Source organism: Mercurialis annua, linkage group LG2 (genome assembly GCF_937616625.2).
Source record: "Mercurialis annua linkage group LG2, ddMerAnnu1.2, whole genome shotgun sequence".
Lineage (NCBI taxonomy): Eukaryota > Viridiplantae > Streptophyta > Magnoliopsida > Malpighiales > Euphorbiaceae > Mercurialis > Mercurialis annua.
This window is the reverse complement of record NC_065571.1, coordinates 1,006,493-1,029,790: the sequence shown is the minus strand read 5'-3', so window position 1 is coordinate 1,029,790 and position 23,298 is coordinate 1,006,493. Positions and strand designations below refer to the sequence as shown.

The 23,298-nt window shown below is 30.8% G+C and overlaps 2 protein-coding genes and 1 long non-coding RNA gene across 7 annotated transcripts; 1 reads left to right on the top strand and 2 right to left on the bottom strand.

Moving 5' to 3' along the window:
* Positions 1 to 326: 326 nt before the first annotated feature.
* Positions 327 to 10,950, bottom strand: LOC126666810 (uncharacterized). 3 transcript variants are annotated; one of them, XR_008790237.1, is made up of 4 exons: positions 10,783 to 10,950; positions 9,133 to 9,218; positions 1,383 to 1,468; positions 327 to 643 (listed from the first exon to the last, which is right to left on the bottom strand). It is a non-coding gene; the product is annotated as an uncharacterized LOC126666810 (long non-coding RNA). The 3 variants fall into 3 exon arrangements; XR_007637977.2 differs by lacking the exons at positions 9,133 to 9,218; positions 10,783 to 10,950 and adding an exon at positions 3,033 to 3,187; XR_007637978.2 differs by lacking the exons at positions 327 to 643; positions 1,383 to 1,468 and adding an exon at positions 8,076 to 8,393 and having other exon boundaries at positions 10,783 to 10,937.
* A 1,894-nt stretch (positions 10,951 to 12,844) lies between these two features.
* Positions 12,845 to 15,746, bottom strand: LOC126667336 (probable LRR receptor-like serine/threonine-protein kinase At1g07650). Of its 3 annotated transcripts, none has more exons than XM_050360295.2 (6): positions 15,561 to 15,746; positions 15,346 to 15,464; positions 13,996 to 14,206; positions 13,730 to 13,901; positions 13,435 to 13,585; positions 12,845 to 13,229 (listed from the first exon to the last, which is right to left on the bottom strand). In XM_050360295.2, the coding sequence occupies exons 1-6, from the start codon at positions 15,622 to 15,624 to the stop codon at positions 13,140 to 13,142; spliced, it is 807 nt and encodes a 268-aa protein (XP_050216252.1). In that variant the 5' UTR covers positions 15,625 to 15,746; the 3' UTR covers positions 12,845 to 13,139. The 3 variants fall into 3 exon arrangements, with proteins under 3 accessions (XP_050216252.1, XP_050216251.1, XP_055960484.1); XM_050360294.2 differs by having other exon boundaries at positions 12,845 to 13,204; positions 15,561 to 15,742; XM_056104509.1 differs by lacking the exon at positions 15,346 to 15,464 and having other exon boundaries at positions 12,845 to 13,204; positions 15,561 to 15,744.
* Positions 15,747 to 20,012: 4,266 nt separating this feature from the next.
* On the top strand, positions 20,013 to 21,363 carry LOC126670597 (major allergen Pru ar 1-like). The gene is made up of 2 exons (XM_050364368.2): positions 20,013 to 20,275; positions 20,851 to 21,363. Exons 1-2 carry the CDS (start codon positions 20,098 to 20,100, stop codon positions 21,138 to 21,140), a joined length of 468 nt encoding a protein of 155 aa, XP_050220325.1. The 5' UTR covers positions 20,013 to 20,097; the 3' UTR covers positions 21,141 to 21,363.
* Positions 21,364 to 23,298: the final 1,935 nt, after the last annotated feature.

The window sequence follows — 23,298 nt, the reverse complement described above, 5'->3', positions numbered from 1 at the left end:
TCACTATTTCTCACCAAATTGAAAAAGAAAAAAACACAATTTCTCCAACTTTTTCTGAAAGATCTACATGTCGAGGAACAGTTTCAAATAAAGAGTTTTTATGGGTGTAGAATAATATTTTCTCTTTTAAAATATTTATCCACTTTACTGTTTTTTATATAATATAATTTAAATTTAAATTTTCATAATTATCAAAAATATATATTTAAATTTTCATAAATTGTCACGACCCAAAATTGAGGGCCGCGACCGGCGCTAGGGAATGGGAGTGGTAGCTCCGAAACCCGTAGCAAGCCTAAAAATCACTATAAATTTTTCGCGAAACATTCTCAAAACATTTTTATAAAACTTCTTTAAACGATACAAAACAATCTTTAGAAATCAGGGTCTTACAAAGCGATATCTCATATCAAGCAATGCCCTGTTTCTCATATATATATAAACGGTTTTAAAGCGCAGTCTAAAGCCTTTATACATATCAGAGTATAAACAAAATATTTAAAACCGTTTGAAAAAACATAATTACACTCTAGGACTCGACTACTGCAGCACTACTGATTGGTTCCTTCTTTCTGTACTCGCGGACTTCTGGAACAAGGATAGAAGTCCGTTACATTCGATACTATACACCTGAAACATAACACTATTGGGAGGTCAGACAACGCTGAGTGAGTTCGCATTTACTTAAGATATTATAAATATAAATTGCATAAACATATATTAAAACAAACAATAATGTTTGATCCGATGAAACCCTAATCTTAAATGAATACTATTTCCTATTCGTATCCTACTCATATTGTATCCATTAATAATATATCAAATCATTTTAATCCAAGTGGTACGGTCCCGAGATAGTTCAACCGAGTTACTCGTTACCACGTGACATAGTCCCGAGATAGTTCAACCGAGTTACATCATGTCACTGCTTAATCCCAAGGTGTGAGTCCCGAGATAGTTCAACCGAGTTACTCACTAGATACGGGTCCCGAGATAGTTCAACCGAGTTACTCACGTATCTAACAAAAATTATAATCCTCCTTTCCGATACCCAAACATGATAGCGTATATTGAGCTCATATCAAACATTTTCAAATACAAACATCTATCGACACTAATTCTATGACTGACCCGGACACTGGTGATCACACAGCCTATTGACGCCCAATAGGTAGCTCGTTTCCTCGGATCATTAAAGCAAACATCACAATTTACAAATAACAACAATATGTCAAATAATGCATCCAAGCGATATTATGAACAAAGCATTCACATGAATTGCCCAAGTATGAAGTAATAATGTATATGCAATGCAATTAATAGATTACCACACAATTAACAACTTATAGTAATAATATACGAAAGTAAATTGCAAAACTCACAAATTGCTATCCAAAGACTTCGGCCATAGCAAAGCCATGTTGCGTTCTTTACGTTCTGCGCCCCCTTAATAGTCGCCTCGTCGAGTCTATGAAAATACGATAATAAATCGTAATTAAAATGGATCCTAATCCAAAGGTGTTCTAGCTATAGACTACTTAGCGAATAAATCAATTTATTTTGCCTTGGAATAAATTGATAACCTTATAAAATATAACTCCTTTTAATAAATAACGTTAGTCCAAATGTTATTAATTAACTATTCAATTTAGCTAAATGAAATTAATTATCGAGCTAAATCGATAATTAATTTAATAAGTCTCTTTTCCATAATTTATCATTAATCTTAGCTCAAAACGTCAATTTATGACTCAATTAATTAACGACTTTACATTTCGTTAATTAAAACTAGTTTTTCCAAAACTAGCTAACTAGCCGACTTTGAACCATTAAAACGTTTATTTAAAACAGCCTGACTCTCAAAAAAATTTGACATTCTTATAGTTTGTAACCTCGTCTACAACATTCGTTTAGATTCTAATCTGAAATTATCGTCCTAAGGTGTCTGAAATGTGTCCTGAAGTTGGTACCTCAAATCTGAAATTTTATTGCTGTATAATCAGCCTTAATGCTGCTGTTTCAGACTTAAAAACAGAGCATGTAAGGTAGTCAAAACCTTAAACAAATTTGATATTATTATAGTCCACAACGTCCTCTACAACTTTCGTTTAGACCTCAGAATCAAAATCAAACCCGAAGATGTCGGAAACTAGCCCCGAAGTTGCTTCCCCGGGCTGTTTTATCGACAGCAGAACAGCCCCGTTGGCTGCTGTTTACAGCCACATTTTCTGTTGTCTGGCCACTGTTGTGGCAACAGCTCTCTCATACTTCCATTCTCTGTTCCGTAACGAACAAAATGACACTAAAACCGACTCGTTCCGACACTTCGTTAGCCCGCAATCCGCTCTCAAAGTTGACTCCTAATTCACATTTTAACCTTTAATTCAAAACAGTTTTGACTAATTCAAAACGTATTCAATCAACTTTTAACCCGTTCTAACGAAGTTTAATATTACTTTTAACTTCAATAATCAATGCGTTACAACCCCGCCAATCCACTTTATTTAAATTTACTCACTTTAACTTTCGAAACCAATTATTTTTAATAGAAAAACCATCGCTAACAACTCATTAAACGATCGTCAAACTTATGTTTTTACTTCAAGTTTTAAACCATTCAAACGGGGACCGGGTTAACGTCGAGTTCACATCTTTCTCGACGACCGAGAGCTGCGATGGCAGCCCTCAAAGGGCTGTTCAGCTCTGCTCATAAGAGCAGAGCCGAACTCTGCTCTCTCGGCAGAATTCTGCCGAAGCAGAATTCTGCTCTTGAGAGCAGAATTTGCTGCTCTTGGTGAGCAGCAATTGCTGCTCACCGGAGCGAATTCCGGCCACCGTAGACCCTTTTCGTCATGCCGTTAAGGTCAGCCCTCAATTCATCCATTAGTTTACTCAAAAACTCATTTAAAACAACTCTCAATCTCACCCACAACACACCACATCAAAAATCATAATCTTAACCAAAAACCTTGAAATTTCCTAAGCTTAAATCATAAAATATAACCATTAATTCAGCAATTAAACTACCATACCTTGATCTCCTTTGAAATTAGAATGATTTGCCTCTAAAACTTTGGTGTTTGGGTGAAGAATTGTGAGTGTGTGAGGGAGATTGATGGGGTTCGGCCATAGCATAAGAAAAATGGAGTTTGGTGTCTTCTTTGCCTAACTCATGGAATGAAGGAGATGATTCTAGTGGGTTTTATGATTGAATAATTAGTGGGTTAAAGTACCAATTTAACTCAACACTTTTCTTTACAATTTAGTCCAATTCCGTAGCTAACATCGCGTCCAATTTTAGTACGACTTCGGAGTTCAATGAAATTTTCACGATCACTTTTTATCTATTTTATGGACGATGTCATATAATTTATTAGCTTGGAACTAAATTCTTATTTATTTTTTATTTTAAATTATCCTTAATTATTAATTAGTCCCGCTAATAACCGCTTCTAGCGAAATAATAATTTTTCAATTAAATTATTATTTCTCGACCAATTCAATTCATTTATTCTCATCATACTTCTTGACTTGAATCTCATTTCCGGCATGCTTGACATAATTTATTAATTTAGGCTTCGTGGCGCAATCTAACTCCTTAAAAAATTTACGGGTTATTACATTCACCCCCCCTTATAATAAATTCGTCCTCGAATTTAAACCTTTGCCATTTACTTAATCCATTGTAATGTTTTTCACACATTATTACTCCTCGTATCGCCCTTTATAACGATTACGTCTTTATAACAAACTCGTTCTTATTGTGTCCATAATCCTTATATAAACCTCTCATCTATGTTCTTATGAAGTTGCCACTTAATTCTCCGTTCAACAATCGCAACAATTTACTCCTAAACATCCTTTTTAGGAGTGTCATATTTTGATATTGACTCGATCCAACGGTCCCATCAAAAGGTATCTTAATTTTATTCATCTCGGCGATCTTTCTTGATACTCCTACGTACAATAACTCTTTAATTACTTCGTCTGTCTGTGGTTAAATTCATAGAAGAGAAGTCAGATTCCAACTTTCTACTTTTATCCAAAACGACTACACTTTTCCTAGGCGTTTTCCTTTATTTTGTATAGTTCATACTTGAATAACGGCCTTTGGTATTAAGTTTTTACGATGTCTGCTAATCTTCTTAAAAGATGGATACTCTTTTCATACTTCCTTAGTATGATATTTACTAGTACATTGATGTCTAATGTCCGTTGTACAAGAGATGACTAATCTCTTCGTGAACTTCCTTCGTTCGCGCATAGCTGTAAACGATTGTTGTACTGGTGGAATAACAACTGATAGGACATTAATTGTTATCCCGTTGGGATTTTAATCCCGTCGCCTATTAACTCCTTGCCTTATTAGGCTCGTATTCTTTTACTTCTTAGCTTTGGTACTCGTTAACCTTTATTCGTCATTCATTTCCTTAGTATTATATGGGTAGTGTCATCCTGGACACCAACTTTGAACTTTTCTTTTTAAATACTTTTGGTATTAATCAAAACTATATTTGATTAATTATCCCAATCCAATAGGGCAACTTATGGTTTCAAGTTACTTTAAAGTTGTCCAAAATCTTGCTTATCTAGCTTACTTTGGCTGTCCATATTGCTTATTCAGAAACGTTTGTTCACTAAACAAAACTGGTATCCGTAATGTTCACAATATCTTTTATCACTTCCTTTTGTACTTTGGATTGAAATTGAAACCCGCAAGCGTCGAAAATTGGCCCGAAAGTCACTTCCTGGGACTATCGTTAACTGCTTGCATATGCTGTTGTTTGAGCCTATGAACTAAGCATCTGATCAATCCTTACTTGAAACATATTTGATATTCTTATACCTTATCGTTCTGTCTACATCTTTCGTGTAGAGTCAAGCTACTTTCAACATTTCCTTAATATCCGAAATTGTCTCTTTAGTCGTTGACAACTATGTTTACCAAGGTTGCCTTGCTTAGTAAGGTCATTAGTCTCCTGAAATATTTACTTATATTTTTCTCTTCTTATTAAGTATAAGGTTAATTCTTTACCTTATTTCAAAGCTCATTCTTCCGTAGATTTCTTATTTTGTGATGTGTTGTTATTTAACACATATTCCTTATCTCAAACTAAAGTCTTTCCTTGTCTTATGTCCTTTAGTTCTTTGCTTCTCTCAATCTTCATCATGAACTATTATTCCATAATAGTACAATCGATTCTCTTTCGCTTGTTTCTCGAGACTTTATCTTTAGTCCTAGCTCTTATTCATTAAGTTATACTATTCCTTAATAAGTTTCTATTCCATTCCCGCTTCTCAAGCTTATCGACACCCGACGTCAGCTTTCTTGGCGTTTCGTTCCTCCTTGTATTTAATCACGTTCATGTTTACCTTCTCCTCTTTCGCTTCCGTTGCTCTTGATTATCCATTTACTAACTATTGTCTTTATAGTTAGATTTATATGGTCTTTCGTCCAACAGTCTTATTCGTGTTTTATGATAGTTAGGAATTTCTTTTCCTTCTCCACTAATCATGGACTTCATAACTTCATGAATCTTATGAAGTGGAATGCCTGTCTGGCATTACTTATTATGTATTGTTATCCACAATATATCTTAGCTCTCGATCCTTCATTTTAACTATCTATATCAGACTGGTAATATCCTTTACCAATATCCAATGAAATCCTTACCTTTCCTTTACTATGATTCTTGATCATTTTATACCTCTTATCTCAATGTACATGTTGCTTCCAGATCCTTTTTATACATCTTATTCTATTGTATACATTACCTTTGGATCCTTTAATCTTAGTGAATATAGGACTGGTAACTCCTTTACCATCGTCTGGTGAAGTTCTTATCTTTGTCTTAATGTACCTCGCGATCGTCTTATACGTTTGCGATCATCGTGTACTTATTTCTTTAATATCTCCCACCTCTACTATCTATAAGAGTTTGAGGTTACTCTTTTATGTTCATCGACGGTTGTGCCCTTGGTCTTGTGCATATCAATTTCTCATCTTCTTACTGATATCTCATCTATTAGTAAGGTTGATCCTATACTTTGATCAACTATATCCTTCTTGACAACATGTGTCTATGACTACATAGAAGTCGATTTCTCTTATCTTCTTGTCACTTTACATGTAACGTCTTTAATATCATCCCTCAATTACCTTTATCGAGTGTTACACAATATACGTAGGTTGTTTAAGCCTTATCTGTGTCGATCATGTTAATCAATCTCTTCGTATTCTTCCGTCCATTTCTATTTTTTTTTTTTTTTATATACTTCCTTATATTTAAATGCCTCTTATAGGTATCCTTCTTTACTGTCTCTTGTTTCTATCTATCCGATAACACCTTCGTGTTATAGCTCAACCCCTTTGTTGAGTCTTCCCTTCCTATTTCTTTACATCCCTTGATATCTATATGGCTTATTAGCCTTATCGATCATTTACTTGTTCGCTTCTTTAAGCGTCGTCGATCTATATCCTTATTCTCCTTAGGGCTTATGTATTCGCATATCACGACTTCACATCATCCTGTCCGTTATTTATATCATATCTCGAGGTATCGATGTTTTCGATCATACATCTAGATGTCGTTACTCTTGATCGTCGTTGCACCCCTTACTCTCGAGGTGACTTAATTGCCTTATACAATTCTTACTTTCATAGGTTCTACCTATGAGGTGTGAGCTATGTTCACCATTAAACTATCTCTACACAATCTTTTATATTTGTTATTGCTCTTTGTTAAAGTTTATATATTGGTGTCACAGGAAATTCCATCCGGTTTTCTTACGTTTCAAATCAATTTGACTTTGCCCGCGGGGCTTTCAAAACAATTTGTTTTCAAATCGAACACAATTTCAATCATATAGTTTCAAAACTTTTTAGTATAATTGCGCGTCAGAGTGATGACACCTCTCATCACTAAGGAGTTGCTATTTCAAATTTTCTTAATTGCTCGTATCAGCGAATGTATGATGCAGAGTTTATATTTTATAAAAATATGATTTTATATCAAAATATTTATACATATATGCTGATACTGCAATGTGTTTTCAATCATGTCTTTCATGCTTCCTATAGCATACTATATGCTGGGTCTGCGCACAATTATACTTTCGAAAGAAAACTCAAAGCTTTATTTCGTTTATAAACACCATAAGTCAACTCAGACCGGAACTTCTGTGACATTTTAGCTTTTCTTTATTATGGCTTTTTATCAGTCTTATTGGTGTATTTTATTCTCGTTCTCTATCTTTCTATCACATACTATCAAGCTATGTTCAGGGCATAGCTCAGGTTATTTGTGCATATTTGACATTTTGTAGAGTATGTCGAACTCTTTCAATGTATGTTCTCTATGTTTTGTTCCCTTCCTAAAGGAATATCTTAGGTTATGCACCTAGGTTCTCATTCTTCCTAGTGCATCGTCTATTTGATAACGATTTATATCTGATACGATACATCTATGCCATAATGGCTTGTCTTATTGGCCAAACCATAGCTACTATAAGAAATGTGATAGCACAAAGTATATGCATCGTACTTGGGGGTGCTTGACTAGATTCGCCCCGTTCTCATATCACTATTCCTGATCGGCGATCTTTGATTCGCTATTTCTGATCGGCGATCTTGCCCAGACATGCTTGTGAAAGTCCATTTCTCACAAGGTCTTCTCCGTATGCACATTGCGTATGCATACTCTATCATAAATGAAACATGCATTCTTATCACATATACATAATCCATATAGAACAAACAGTGTTTCGCAAAGCAATCGATCATATGGACTCGTATCCTATCGAGGAGATTGAGAAGTTTTGAAAATAAACAAGGACTTATTAATGATATGACTCAAGTCCTATAGCTGCAGTAGTTCCTAGCTTAACCTAGTGACAATGTCAAACCTAGGTACAGACGATCACATATAAGCAATGGCCTATGAATCTAACCATTGCTCTGATACCACCTTTGTCACGACCCAAAATTGAGGGCCGCGACCGGCGCTAGGGAATGGGAGTGGTAGCTCCGAAACCCGTAGCAAGCCTAAAAATCACTATAAATTTTTCGCGAAACATTCTCAAAACATTTTTATAAAACTTCTTTAAACGATACAAAACAATCTTTAGAAATCAGGGTCTTACAAAGCGATATCTCATATCAAGCAATGCCCTGTTTCTCATATATATATAAACGGTTTTAAAGCGCAGTCTAAAGCCTTTATACATATCAGAGTATAAACAAAATATTTAAAACCGTTTGAAAAAAACATAATTACACTCTAGGACTCGACTACTGCAGCACTACTGATTGGTTCCTTCTTTCTGTACTCGCGGACTTCTGGAACAAGGATAGAAGTCCGTTACATTCGATACTATACACCTGAAACATAACACTATTGGGGGGTCAGACAACGCTGAGTGAGTTCGCATTTACTTAAGATATTATAAATATAAATTGCATAAACATATATTAAAACAAACAATAATGTTTGATCCGATGAAACCCTAATCTTAAATGAATACTATTTCCTATTCGTATCCTACTCATATTGTATCCATTAATAATATATCAAATCATTTTAATCCAAGTGGTACGGTCCCGAGATAGTTCAACCGAGTTACTCGTTACCACGTGACATAGTCCCGAGATAGTTCAACCGAGTTACATCATGTCACTGCTTAATCCCAAGGTGTGAGTCCCGAGATAGTTCAACCGAGTTACTCACTAGATACGGGTCCCGAGATAGTTCAACCGAGTTACTCACGTATCTAACAAAAATTATAATCCTCCTTTCCGATACCCAAACATGATAGCGTATATTGAGCTCATATCAAACATTTTCAAATACAAACATCTATCGACACTAATTCTATGACTGACCCGGACACTGGTGATCACACAGCCTATTGACGCCCAATAGGTAGCTCGTTTCCTCGGATCATTAAAGCAAACATCACAATTTACAAATAACAACAATATGTCAAATAATGCATCCAAGCGATATTATGAACAAAGCATTCACATGAATTGCCCAAGTATGAAGTAATAATGTATATGCAATGCAATTAATAGATTACCACACAATTAACAACTTATAGTAATAATATACGAAAGTAAATTGCAAAACTCACAAATTGCTATCCAAAGACTTCGGCCATAGCAAAGCCATGTTGCGTTCTTTACGTTCTGCGCCCCCTTAATAGTCGCCTCGTCGAGTCTATGAAAATACGATAATAAATCGTAATTAAAATGGATCCTAATCCAAAGGTGTTCTAGCTATAGACTACTTAGCGAATAAATCAATTTATTTTGCCTTGGAATAAATTGATAACCTTATAAAATATAACTCCTTTTAATAAATAACGTTAGTCCAAATGTTATTAATTAACTATTCAATTTAGCTAAATGAAATTAATTATCGAGCTAAATCGATAATTAATTTAATAAGTCTCTTTTCCATAATTTATCATTAATCTTAGCTCAAAACGTCAATTTATGACTCAATTAATTAACGACTTTACATTTCGTTAATTAAAACTAGTTTTTCCAAAACTAGCTAACTAGCCGACTTTGAACCATTAAAACGTTTATTTAAAACAGCCTGACTCTCAAAAAAATTTGACATTCTTATAGTTTGTAACCTCGTCTACAACATTCGTTTAGATTCTAATCTGAAATTATCGTCCTAAGGTGTCTGAAATGTGTCCTGAAGTTGGTACCTCAAATCTGAAATTTTATTGCTGTATAATCAGCCTTAATGCTGCTGTTTCAGACTTAAAAACAGAGCATGTAAGGTAGTCAAAACCTTAAACAAATTTGATATTATTATAGTCCACAACGTCCTCTACAACTTTCGTTTAGACCTCAGAATCAAAATCAAACCCGAAGATGTCGGAAACTAGCCCCGAAGTTGCTTCCCCGGGCTGTTTTATCGACAGCAGAACAGCCCCGTTGGCTGCTGTTTACAGCCACATTTTCTGTTGTCTGGCCACTGTTGTGGCAACAGCTCTCTCATACTTCCATTCTCTGTTCCGTAACGAACAAAATGACACTAAAACCGACTCGTTCCGACACTTCGTTAGCCCGCAATCCGCTCTCAAAGTTGACTCCTAATTCACATTTTAACCTTTAATTCAAAACAGTTTTGACTAATTCAAAACGTATTCAATCAACTTTTAACCCGTTCTAACGAAGTTTAATATTACTTTTAACTTCAATAATCAATGCGTTACAACCCCGCCAATCCACTTTATTTAAATTTACTCACTTTAACTTTCGAAACCAATTATTTTTAATAGAAAAACCATCGCTAACAACTCATTAAACGATCGTCAAACTTATGTTTTTACTTCAAGTTTTAAACCATTCAAACGGGGGCCGGGTTAACGTCGAGTTCACATCTTTCTCGACGACCGAGGGCTGCGATGGCAGCCCTCAAAGGGCTGTTCAGCTCTGCTCATAAGAGCAGAGCCGAACTCTGCTCTCTCGGCAGAATTCTGCCGAAGCAGAATTCTGCTCTTGAGAGCAGAATTTGCTGCTCTTGGTGAGCAGCAATTGCTGCTCACCGGAGCGAATTCCGGCCACCGTAGACCCTTTTCGTCATGCCGTTAAGGTCAGCCCTCAATTCATCCATTAGTTTACTCAAAAACTCATTTAAAACAACTCTCAATCTCACCCACAACACACCACATCAAAAATCATAATCTTAACCAAAAACCTTGAAATTTCCTAAGCTTAAATCATAAAATATAACCATTAATTCAGCAATTAAACTACCATACCTTGATCTCCTTTGAAATTAGAATGATTTGCCTCTAAAACTTTGGTGTTTGGGTGAAGAATTGTGAGTGTGTGAGGGAGATTGATGGGGTTCGGCCATAGCATAAGAAAAATGGAGTTTGGTGTCTTCTTTGCCTAACTCATGGAATGAAGGAGATGATTCTAGTGGGTTTTATGATTGAATAATTAGTGGGTTAAAGTACCAATTTAACTCAACACTTTTCTTTACAATTTAGTCCAATTCCGTAGCTAACATCGCGTCCAATTTTAGTACGACTTCGGAGTTCAATGAAATTTTCACGATCACTTTTTAATACTATTTTATGGACGATGTCATATAATTTATTAGCTTGGAACTAAATTCTTATTTTTTTTTTATTTTAAATTATCCTTAATTATTAATTAGTCCCGCTAATAACCGCTTCTAGCGAAATAATAATTTTTCAATTAAATTATTATTTCTCGACCAATTCAATTCATTTATTCTCATCATACTTCTTGACTTGAATCTCATTTCCGGCCTACTTGACATAATTTATTAATTTAGGCTTCGTGGCGCAATCTAACTCCTTAAAAAATTTACGGGTTATTACATAAATCTATCTTTATTTTGTCATATTTTTATTAAATACTAAGATTAATTCACTTTCTTAAAATAATAATAATAGATAATAAACTTCAGATAAGAATAGTATTATATTTTTAAAATTATAATTTGTTAGAAATAGAAAGTGGACAATTCTATTAAAATAAAGGGAGTATAATGTTTGATTTTTTTCCGAACTATTTTTCTTATAAATGCCAATGTGGGTCTAGTTTGGATGGCTAAGACACCTCTAAGTGCATCAAGAGGTTATGGGTTCGAAACACGCCTCGGTAACTAACAACCAACAATTGACACTCTAATGAGTCGATTAACATCTTTGACAAAAAGAAACTTTTCTTATAAATCTAACAAAAAAATTAATTTTATTATTTTAGCTCAATTTAATTCCCTTTTTAATTGGGTTTAATTACTATTTTAGGTATAAAAGCCTTAAATTTTTTTAGCTAAACCAAAATTGTAATATACTTATTATGGTCAAAGTCTAATGGTTGGACCTCTCCGCCATTTATGAATTTCTTAAAGTTTATGGGGTAAATTTAAATGAAAATATGAAATAAAAAAAATTTAAATTCATGAATTTAAAAAATTACTCTCCTCTAGAACTGATTATTTAAAATCATACTTCTTAAATGAAAAATATAAAATCCATCATTTTATAAATAGTAAATTTTTAAATTTTTTTATTATTTTAAAATTATTTCTAAAAATCAGTTAATTTTATATTCAAGAAATCAACGACTTTTATATTGAATTTAATTTATGATTCTAATGAAATTCGTAAATTTTAACAACATTTAATTCAGAGAGTAAGATCAAAGACTAGACTCTTTCAAAGTTCAAACCTCAAATTAATAAGAAAACTGAATATTTTATCAAGTCAAGCACTTCGAAAGTTAAGTTGCCTTGTTGAATACTTTGAAATTCACATTTCCTTGAATTCAATGGTATCTGCACTGGTCATTTTCTTGTCATTTTGTCCCATTTGTTTTTCTTTTCTTTTTTTTCCTTTCAATTATGGCTTTTCAATTTTGTTTTTTTATTTTAAATCAAACTATCATCTTTTATTAATATTTTAATATTTTTTGCCAAAAGGTAGATGTATTAAGTAGAAATGTTACAAGATAAAAGTATAAAAAAATTAAAAAAATTTAAATAGTTATAAATAAAAAAATTAAATTAACTTTATTAAAACATTAATTTTCATAAAAATACAATTTTGTTTAATAATCATATTAGAAAGTGAATTAATTAAGTCTTTTAACTTCAATAACTAACAACAAAACTAAATGGAAAAATTAAAATAATAACAAAAATAAAAGTGAACGATGACATCGTTCAATTTTAAAATAAGAAGAATGCAAGTGTGATATTTAATATTTGTGAGTAATGTCATAATAATTTGCTCAAATAAGTATATAAATTATATGTTATTTGTACCAATGAAATTATAACACATCAATAAAAAAAAAACTTGTCTATGTATATAAATATTTTATATGTACTTTATTTTCAATTTATAAATGTACTACATTGGATTTAGGTAAGTATTTTCAATGAAAAATATATTGATCACACAACAGCTTCTCAAAAGTGAAGCAGAGAGATTGTATTGTAAACTTCAGAAATTAAATCTGATCAATGGTTTTTTCAGCTTCTAGTACCATAACAATCTCATGCATTGCAGGCCTAAGACTAGGCAACAAATTGGTGCAAATAATTGCCAAATTCAAAATACTGGAAGCTTGCTGCTCGTCATAATTCGGCAGTCTTCCATCGACCAAGTCCGCTAATTTTTCCTTGGCATGTAAATCCAAAGCCTGTAATGTTTCGACAATTAAGTAACTGTAAAAATATACCGTCAATTAGTGACTGCCAAATTTATGACGGAAATTTTATACGGAAATTGTGATCAAAACTGTCCTCATAGAATTTTGTGACATTTCTGTCAAAATTCCGTTATAAATTTTTAAAAATCTGTCACAAAGCGTTCACAATTCCGTCACAAATTGGTAATTTTGATGCTAATAGAGTTTTCAACTTTTCTAACCTTGTCTAAAAGAAAAACAGAATTATCATTTTCTTGATATTGTGTGACTTCCTTCCCTGAAACTATCTCTAGTAAGAGTATTCCATAACTGTATACATCCTTTTTTTCCACCGTATCGTTCTTCTGGACATGTTCTGAATCCTTACATCCACTGTAATATTGCACGGAAACAAAAATACGTATTTGATAAATAAACATTATTTTTATGAAATTGTTTATGAAATATAATGTTTTGGAGTTAAAAAACTAATTTCGGAAACGAAAATAGAACGACAAACAAAATGAATACGCTTGCCTGAGCATGAATTGATTTGATATTTTAGGCACGAGAGTTTCAGTGAGCAGAATATCAGAGGATTTGATATTGTCATGCACAACAGATTTGGAATTTAGATACATAAGACCCTTAGCAATTCCAAGACAGATTTCAAATCTTGTTTTCCAATTAAGCATAAAATTGCTGTGTCCTGCAAAATTACCGTATAAAATTATGAATATTACCCAAAGAAGCTAAAAATTTTAAAAATATAGCAAGGATTTAATTTAATTCAATTTTGTTACCATGTAAGGCTTCATTAAGGGAGCCACCTGAAATGTACTCATAAACCAAAAATGTCAAATTTGGGCTTGAATAGAAATCCAACAACTGAACAACATTCTCATGGTTCAACAATTTTAAGGACTCAATTTCATTCCTTGTCATATTCAAATTAAGTTCAGGACGAAATTTCAGTTTCTTCACAGCAACAACCTGAAAGTCTTGCAGTTCAGCCTGAGTGCATGCAGAGCCCGAATATAGTGAGCAACCTCTATTCAAATTACGCTGTAATAATTAGTATAAAAGAGCGACTTAAACTGTTTCCGGTTACTGAACCATAGACCTTTTATAGAACAATTATCATCATTTCGTTTATTATATTTTGATAACTGATCAGCGGAAGGATACTATATTAATTCAGGCAAAAGAATTGCTTATGTTGCAGTGAACAATCAGATAATCACACAAATTTCCTTTGCCACATAAGTACTTTTGACTTGAATTACTCTAGTAACCTTCTGTTGACGTAAAAATAAAAATTCACTTAACAAAATGCATGAAATGAAACAATAATAACTATTATGTAAAAATTATAAAGTTCAGTAACCATATCAAAAATTAACCCATAAAAGAGCTATACAACAAAATACAGGATAATTGATTTTCAGGATATACAAAATATTGCCTTATTGCAGTTTGATGACAAAACTTTGATTCATTTTATTTTGATCACTAAATTTTAATTTCATTCCGACGAAAGATTTTCAACCAAAAAGGCATACGTGACAGCAAATTTTTGCTAAATTGTACCTGAAAACTGCCACATGTATAATTTGACCAACAAACTTTACAAAAATGTATGCGACGGACAAATTTCTGAACAAAAGTAAGCAAAATCTAATTGCCCGGCTGCAACTGTTAAAGTGGGAAATCCCACATTGGTTGTGTGTGTGAATGGACATGTGTTTATATATTGGTTGGGCACCTCCACTTAGTACCAATTGGTTTTAAGATGGAATCTAACATGGTATCAGAGCCTTGTCCATTCACACAATTTGAGTTTGGCCCGGCCCACGTGAGATTTACGTGAGGGGGGACTTTGTTGCTCGGCCCGTACACGCTACGCGTGAGGGGGAGTGTTAAAGTGGGAAATCCCACATTGGTTGTGTGTGTGAGTGGACATGTGTTTATATATTGGTTGGGCACCTCCACTTAGTACCAATTGGTTTTAAGATGGAATCTAACAGCAACGTCGGAAAATCTTCTTTTCAGATAAAATTAAAGTTTGATAATCATATTAAAACGAATTGGTACTAAAATAAACATGTCATGACACTTTAGGTACCCATAATCAACTACCGGCAAAATTCAACCTTGTATGTAACTCCGAAACATCCCCTGCCAATTTCTTTGTCAGGGCTAAAATTCTGAGTAGCACTGATCAACTCTCTAAGAGTCACCCATCCGTCTTGTATTTCTATGTATGTTTCGTCTGATTTAACAAATAAATTAAAAACACTAAAATTAGTAAAATAATCATCATTTTTTACAGTAACATTAAATTAAATCTTTACAGTTAATTACTTACCATGCAAATTTGCGGATTGCAAGTCCTCTGGATCAATTTTAATTGATCTTTGTAACTGGTTCATGATTTTCCAAAAAATTTCATTGAGATATCAATTGGGTTGATAAATTACTTACTAATTGATCTTATACTCACATCAAGGTGGGGAACAAAATAAAAAGAATATTATGTTTTGGGTTACAAAATTACCTTTGTGCTTATTCTCCACTTTGGTTCTGAATTTTGTTAATTACAGATTTATCATGTGCGACTGTGTGAGGATTCCCACTAATTTAATTTTGGGCTAATCACTAAAATTTATTTTCAATTTTTTTGTAGCATAATTTTTTTTAAATATTAAGAGCAAATCACTGAATCTCAAGTATGTCATAATAACACTTTCATACTTCATTTGAAAATCAAACAATATCACTTTTATTTCTATCAATGATTAAGTCTTTTCATCTATTTTTAGTGTTAGTCAACCGAATCAAAAAAAAATGATGAGATCTCTTATTTTTATTTTTATAGATAATTTCGTCTCTTATATTTGAAAATTAATTTATCACTAAGTTTTTTTAACTCAGTTGACTAACTCCAAAAATAAGCATAGAAAACTAAATTGTTGATAGAAATAAAAATAAGAGACCATATCGTTTGATTTTCAAAGAGAAGAAATTAAAATGTGAATTATAACGTATGTGAGAGGTTTTAAAAATATTTTGTCCAAATATTAGTTTAGACTGATTTCACTAAACATATTTTAACTATAGCCAATTATGTATATTTTATTTAAAAAAAACAAAAAAATTATTTTTTTATTGGTTTATAACCAAAAATTTGATCATAAATAAAAAAAATAAAAAAATTGGCGTTTAAAAAAAAATACAAGAACTTGAAAATAGATTCAGTCAAAACTCAACTTATTTATCGAAATTGCCAAAATTGACATTTTAAATTCGATGTCTTCATTAGTAAATATTTGATTTGGATGACAATATGATAATATAGAAAATAAAATAACTGTAAGGTCGACGTCTTAATATCCAAGTCCTACATAGTTGATATAATATTAAAAATTAATGATATAATTTATATATATTCTTGGTCCAACAAAGTGATAATGTACAGTACAGTATAATACTAAAATAGCGTAGCATTAATTATCCAAATGTACTACCTAAATATTATGCCGCCATAGGTGGATTATGCTGTTTTTCAAAGCCTTAAATAAGACTTATTGAAGCAGCCTCGTCATTGTCACATCATATAATTTATTATTAGGACAAAAGAAAAAAAATTGTATTCCATTATTGACTGATTAGTTAAAGTAGATTATTGTATTCAAATTGGAGATCGATTGATATTTATATGTTTAATTTTCCTTTCTTTTCAAGTCATATGTGATCTATTTTAATTTTATCAGGTAATGGAATCGTAGTGCTTGAAATTGATCCTTCTGCCGGATCTTAAGATGCTTCTTCAAGTTCAAGCTAAAAAAACTAGTATTTTTTTTCACTATAAATTGAAAATGACACTCAATTTGAGAATTTGGCATAAAAGAAACCCGGAGCGCTAACATATTACTCCCTCTATTTCTTACTAATTGATGTTTTTAGATAAAAAGATAATAATTTCTATGGCGTTTTTATTTACAAATTCTATTATATACATACTATTTTTGAAAATATCTCATCCGTCTGCAATTGATAGACCTTTGATTATTTTTGACGTTTTAAATTATAGATCGTCTTTTATTTTTAATAGACAATTTAAAGATTAAAAGTTTGATTTACTCATAATAAAAATATATTGTTATCTTTGAATGAATTAATCATTATATAAAATAAATATAATTTTTGATATTGATGCAAAATAAATTGGACTAGTCAATCTATTTTGATATAAAATGCACCAATAAAAAATTACTCCTTTCTGATGCATAGTATTTGTCGCTTTTATAGACTTTTTTGGTTCGTAATACTTGTCATTTTAAAATATCAAATAAGCATTTGTTGCTATTTTTCAACTTTAGCCTTATTAATAAATAATTTAGTGAGACTGGTCAAACATAGTAATTATTAATATGGGCAATTTAGTAAAAGTGTATATAAATTAAAATATATTTATTATATTTAAAACCCATATAAAATAGCTCAAAACGATAAATATTATGAAACAGAGAAACTAGTCATCAATATTAATATATTTAAAAAATTATAAAAGAAAAAAATAAATAAAAATTAAATCTTAACAGTCTAATTAAATAATTTAATTTTTATATTTATATTTATCAAGAAGCCTATTATTTAAAAGAAAGTATTAAATGTTAATAAATGATTATAGGAGTTATTATAAGGATAATATAGTATCTCTCATATGCATTTATAATCTATATTTATGAACCTAAAACGTTAATGAACAAGTAATGAAGATTGTAATATTGCAAGTTAATTCTAATATAAATTTTAGCGTGTTTTTATAATTTTAATAAGAACTTTGAATATTGACAATTAAAAAATGAACAATAATTTTTTTGCAATTCGAATCTGGAGTAAAAATTAACAGAAAAAAATGCTGATATGAAAGTTGAAAGTGTATATATTGGCGTCCACACAAGCGGATGCACATAAATGGACCCCACCTTTTTAAAATTGAATAAAATTTACTACTAACATACTCATATTTTTAAACAAGATCAAATAACAATTTATAAACTTTTTCATTCTATTCAATGTAAACTAATAAATATTAATGTCCGGCTCATTTTTCTAATAGTCATTATATATATATATATATATATATATATATATATATATATATATATAACTTTAATAAATAGTTTCATTTATCTATTCAATTAGTATATTTGTATTTATTAAAATAACACATAAATGTTTTAAAATTTAAATTTACCTTAAAAATATTATATGGAATTATTAAGTACAAGTTAAAACTCTAAATAATTAAAATATTTTGTTTATATATAATTATTTAGAATTTTAACTTGCACTTAATAATTTCATACTATAATATTTATAAGGTAAAACTGAATTTTAAAGTATATATCTATTTATCTTTTAAATTAATAATTATTACGAAGTAAATTGAATAATATTTAATAATGTAGATGTATATTTAACAACAACACAAATAATTTTAAAGTTATACAAATTCATCAAGAAAATAGAAAAAAATCATTTTATTGTTTAAAACTAAATAATTTAAAAAGTATTATATTATTATAATTTTTAATATGTAAATGGACCCCACCATGCAAATTTTCTGGATACGCCACTGCGTCCACACCCATATTATTTTATCAAAAGTTTAACTAGTGTTCTAAATTACAACTAATAGTTCATATTTTGAAGTGTCAAAATTAAAAGTCGTGTTAACATTATAAAATACAATAAATTTATAATTTAAATAACTTTAGTCTGAATTTATAATAAGATAAATGAAAAACACTTTATATGATATTATTGAAGAATTTTAGTTTTGTTTAGTCATCAAATAACTAGTGATAAACATAGGAGACAATTTTTGACTCAATCCATCAATTCGATCCGGAAAGTATCATTTTGAACCCGTTTATGATTAAATTGACCATACTTATTTTGTCCAAATGAATTGAAAATTTTAAATCTGGCCTGAAGTCATCAAAACTAATATGAAGTCCTACTTTAAAATTATTTTTCACTTCACAAAGAAATAATTCACAATTATTATTATTTTTATATTTTATATGTATGAACAAAATTCACATCCAAAACTATCCAAATTCAAATTAACTTAAAAATATATTCTAAATAAAACAAGTTATCTTTACACCTTCATAATTTTTTATTTTAAAATCAACCAAAGTCATTCTCAATTTTATATTTATTATTTAGTTTGTTTGTTTATTAGTGAACTAAGTCAAAAGATTTAGTTAATAAAATTTAGTTTTTTTATTTTTGACATATATATATAATAAAAATCATAGAATTTTTTTTAATGATTTAATGAATCAAATTTAACTTTTTTACCTTTATTAATTTTTTATGTCAATTCCGCCTGACCCATTTCTATTTTCACTTTAATGTGCCGTATATCTACACACAATTTCTCACCTAGAACAAGTTTATATTTTTATTTACAAATTCAAGCAGTCGGGAATTTAAAAAAAATATATTAAATTCTCCAACGTTTAATCGCTTAGATCGTGAATAAAGATTGATCATAGTCTAAATAAAAATTTATCCAATCTAGAAGAAGGTACATTTGGAAGTTAAAATAAATAATAGAGACATCTAGAAGTTGTAATATGTAGTCATAAACACAGAATAGTAGGAGTACTTATTTTCGACGTGGAAACTATACATTAATCCTCAAGCTTGCCATCTTTGACTTTAACCCAAATCTGTTTCATAATTTAGACCCGAAATAACCTTCAAACCTGCACTATAAATACCGCCCTTCACAGACCTTCATTTCATCACATTCTCATCTTGCATACTAAATTCATAGCAATAAATTTAAATATCCATTTTTTGATCTTTAATTCCGCAGAATCATGGGTGTTTTTACTCTAGAAAAGGAAATTACAACCGCAGTTCCTCAAGACAAGATGTTCAAGGTCTTTGTTCTTGAATCCCATACCCTTATTCCCAAGATCGTGCCTAGTATCTCCATTGAGATTCTTGAAGGAACTGGAGGCCCCGGAACCATCAAAAAGACTAGCTTTTCTCAAGGTTTGTTTTCTGTTTTACTCATAATTATAGTAGGGGTGTACAATATTCGGATATAACCGAGTTAACTTATCGAATCAAATTGAAATGTTATTTTAATTTGACAATCGTTAATTTGATTCGGTTTGAATTTTTTGAATCAACCATACCGGTCGAATTATACATACAAAAATATATATTTACAATTAAAATTTACAATTTTTTTGCAGTTCTTTTATATATATGACTTAAATATTTTTTGCGCTTTAAATTTGTTTGTATGAAAAATTGACTCTAAAAATTATTACTTTGTTATGAATGAAATTAAGTTATTTGGTAAATTAAAATAACTGAACAAACCACATAAGTAAATTAGTTCGGTTACAATTTAATTTGTATATTCAATTACCGTTTTATTAAAAAATAAAAAATAAAAGAAGTATCGATCGATTGATGCACACACCCTATAAAATTTTACTGATCAATATAGTTATTAAAAATAAAAATATTCAAAATATAAATCTTATTAAAAAGAAAAATTAAATTTTGTAATTGGTTATTTAATAGACCAAAGTTTACGATGTTGGTGTAACATGCAGGTGACATAAAGTACATTAAGACCAAAGTGGACTCCACAGACAAAGAAAACTTCACACACAGCTACAGCATTATCGGAGGAGAGCCATGGATGCCGGAACTTGAAAAGGTTTCTTATGAAGTGAAAGTATTGGCTTCTCCTGACGGAGGATCCATTTGCAAGAGCACCAGCACTTACTACCCAAAGGAAGGCTGTGAGATCGACGAGGAAAAAATCAAGGCTGGTGCCGACAAGGCTCAGGGTCTGTTTAAGATTGTCGAAGCTTATCTCTTGGCAAACCCTGATGCTTGAGAACTTAATTACTACAGCGGAACTTGTTGTGTTTAAACTAAACCCGAGTTTTTTTTATGTTGGATCTGCTTGAATTTTCTTTCTGTTTAAGGTTTTATGGAAGGGTTAAAAAACTACTTTTGGCCTTTGTAATAATAAGTTTGTAATAATGATTAATGAGTTTGAGTGAAGTTTGTATTCTATTAATATATGAAATACGTTTTCTCAATTTGTATTACAGTCATATACTCTCTTATGTTTTATTTGATAATCTTTATTTATAATTTGATTCCCTCCTTATTCAAATATCTTGAATATTCTTATTTGTTAATAGGCTTATCCCCTTAAAAACCCCCCACCTTTTATCCCCAATTCGTTTGCACCCTCACGTTGTAAAACCACCAAATATACCCAAATTACGACCTTTCACTTTCAATTGCACCCTCAAGCCTTAAATTGACCTATTTTCACTTGAAAAATGTTCAAATTAATACTTTAAATTTTAACATATATTCTAAATAGGTCTTAATATTATATTTAAAACGAAAATAAAACTATTTTTTTGAACATTTTTCAAGTGAAAAGATGTCAATTTGATGCTTGAGGGTGCAATTGAAAGTGAAAGGTCGTAATTTGGGTATATTTGGTGGTTTTACAACGTGAGGGTGCAAACGAATTGGGGTTAAAAGGTGGGGGTTTTTTAAGGGGATAACCCTTGTTAATATTGAGTGTAACAATAAAATGACACTTTAGTTATTGAAGGAGTATTAGTAAAATAAATCATAACGTTTTAATTTTATAGCGATTTAATCTCAATGTTCCAAATGTTATAAAACAAATTCTAACATTTTCTATTTTTGCATTTTGTAGTCCAAATCCGTTTTCCGGTAATTTTGTCCCCTTTTATAGGTTACATAAACACAAAATGTTAGGGTTTTGTTTGGAATGTTTTTAAAACATTAAGATTTAATAAGTCAATACATGTATCTAATATGACTGCTAAATATGCAAAAAAATTGCTTAAACACAGTTCGGACTACAAAATACAAAAAAATGGAAAGGTTAGGATTTATTTTTTAACGTTTTGAAAAATGAGATTAAATCGTTGCAAAGTTGAAACGTTAACATTTGTTTTGCCCAATATCCCTTTATTGAATTGTCTCGAACATTATGTGCTAGATAGTTGTTTTGGAAGACAAGCTGTGCAACATTCTGCTAAGATCGTGAGTTCAATTTTTTCACAAACACTTCTATTTTCCAATTATATAAAAAAAGAATACATGCTTTATATATTCTCTTACACCAACCCTCAATAATCTAGATTAGGGGCATACATAACAAAATTGGCCATAAAATCTAAAATCGACCGGTTTTAAAGTTTATAAAAAACCGAGCCGAGTTGAGAGAGTTGAGGAAGAAAAATTAGTTCGGTTCGGTCGATAACCCATATATAAAATTGGTATGAAAAATAAATTATAGTGCTCTCTTGGTGTCGTTGCGAGTTCAATTCCAACGAAAGATTGTTTAGATGTTTTTCGTTTCTTTAGAAAAAAAGAATGATAAAATTTAATAAAACTGAAGACTTTGTTTTCGAACCCATGTCTATAGACTTCCTACAATATATCATTCGGTTTTCAGTTCGGATCATAAAAGTCAAAATCGAACACACCCTTTTATTTCGATTCGGTTTGATTCGAAAATTTAATTTTGGTTGGTTTTTATACACCTCTGGTCTGTATTAGTCATATCAGTATGTGACCAATTCAGAAATTTTTAATTTATATTCGATAGTCAATAACTTCTTTTGTTTTGTCAGTAAAAATCAATAAGCATATTACTAAAGTTGTGTATTAAATTAAATTATTTATGAATAAGCTGAACACATATTTTATTACTTTACAAATTGAGGTTGATTAAAAAATTCAAAGATATTTATTTAGTTAAATTTATTAAATAATTTATGTGGGTCCATAATATATATGGAGTCCATAAAGACCCACAAGATAGACATGAATCCGCCTTTGATTGCAGTCAATCACCGGAAGAGAACAGCTATTGCGAAGTATTTTCCACTTAACTATAAACTACAATATTATACTTTTTTTTAGGAAATAAACTACATTATAAAAACAAAATGTAACAACAAAATCCGAAAAACTCAAATAATTATCCGCTGCAG

Bases quoted from the DNA above. Each gene is read 5' to 3' on its own strand.
- LOC126667336 (XM_050360294.2), bottom strand. From the start codon at position 15,624: ATGAACCAGTTACAAAGATCAATTAAAATTGATCCAGAGGACTTGCAA. The intron at 15,465-15,560 runs GTAAGTAATTAA...TTGTTAAATCAG, and splicing joins GCAATCCGCAAATTTGCATG to ACGAAACATACATAGAAATA. The intron at 13,902-13,995 runs GTAACAAAATTG...GTAATTTTGCAG, and splicing joins CCTTAATGAAGCCTTACATG to GACACAGCAATTTTATGCTT.
- LOC126670597 (XM_050364368.2), top strand. From the start codon at position 20,098: ATGGGTGTTTTTACTCTAGAAAAGGAAATTACAACCGCAGTTCCTCAA. The intron at 20,276-20,850 runs GTTTGTTTTCTG...TGTAACATGCAG, and splicing joins AAAGACTAGCTTTTCTCAAG to GTGACATAAAGTACATTAAG.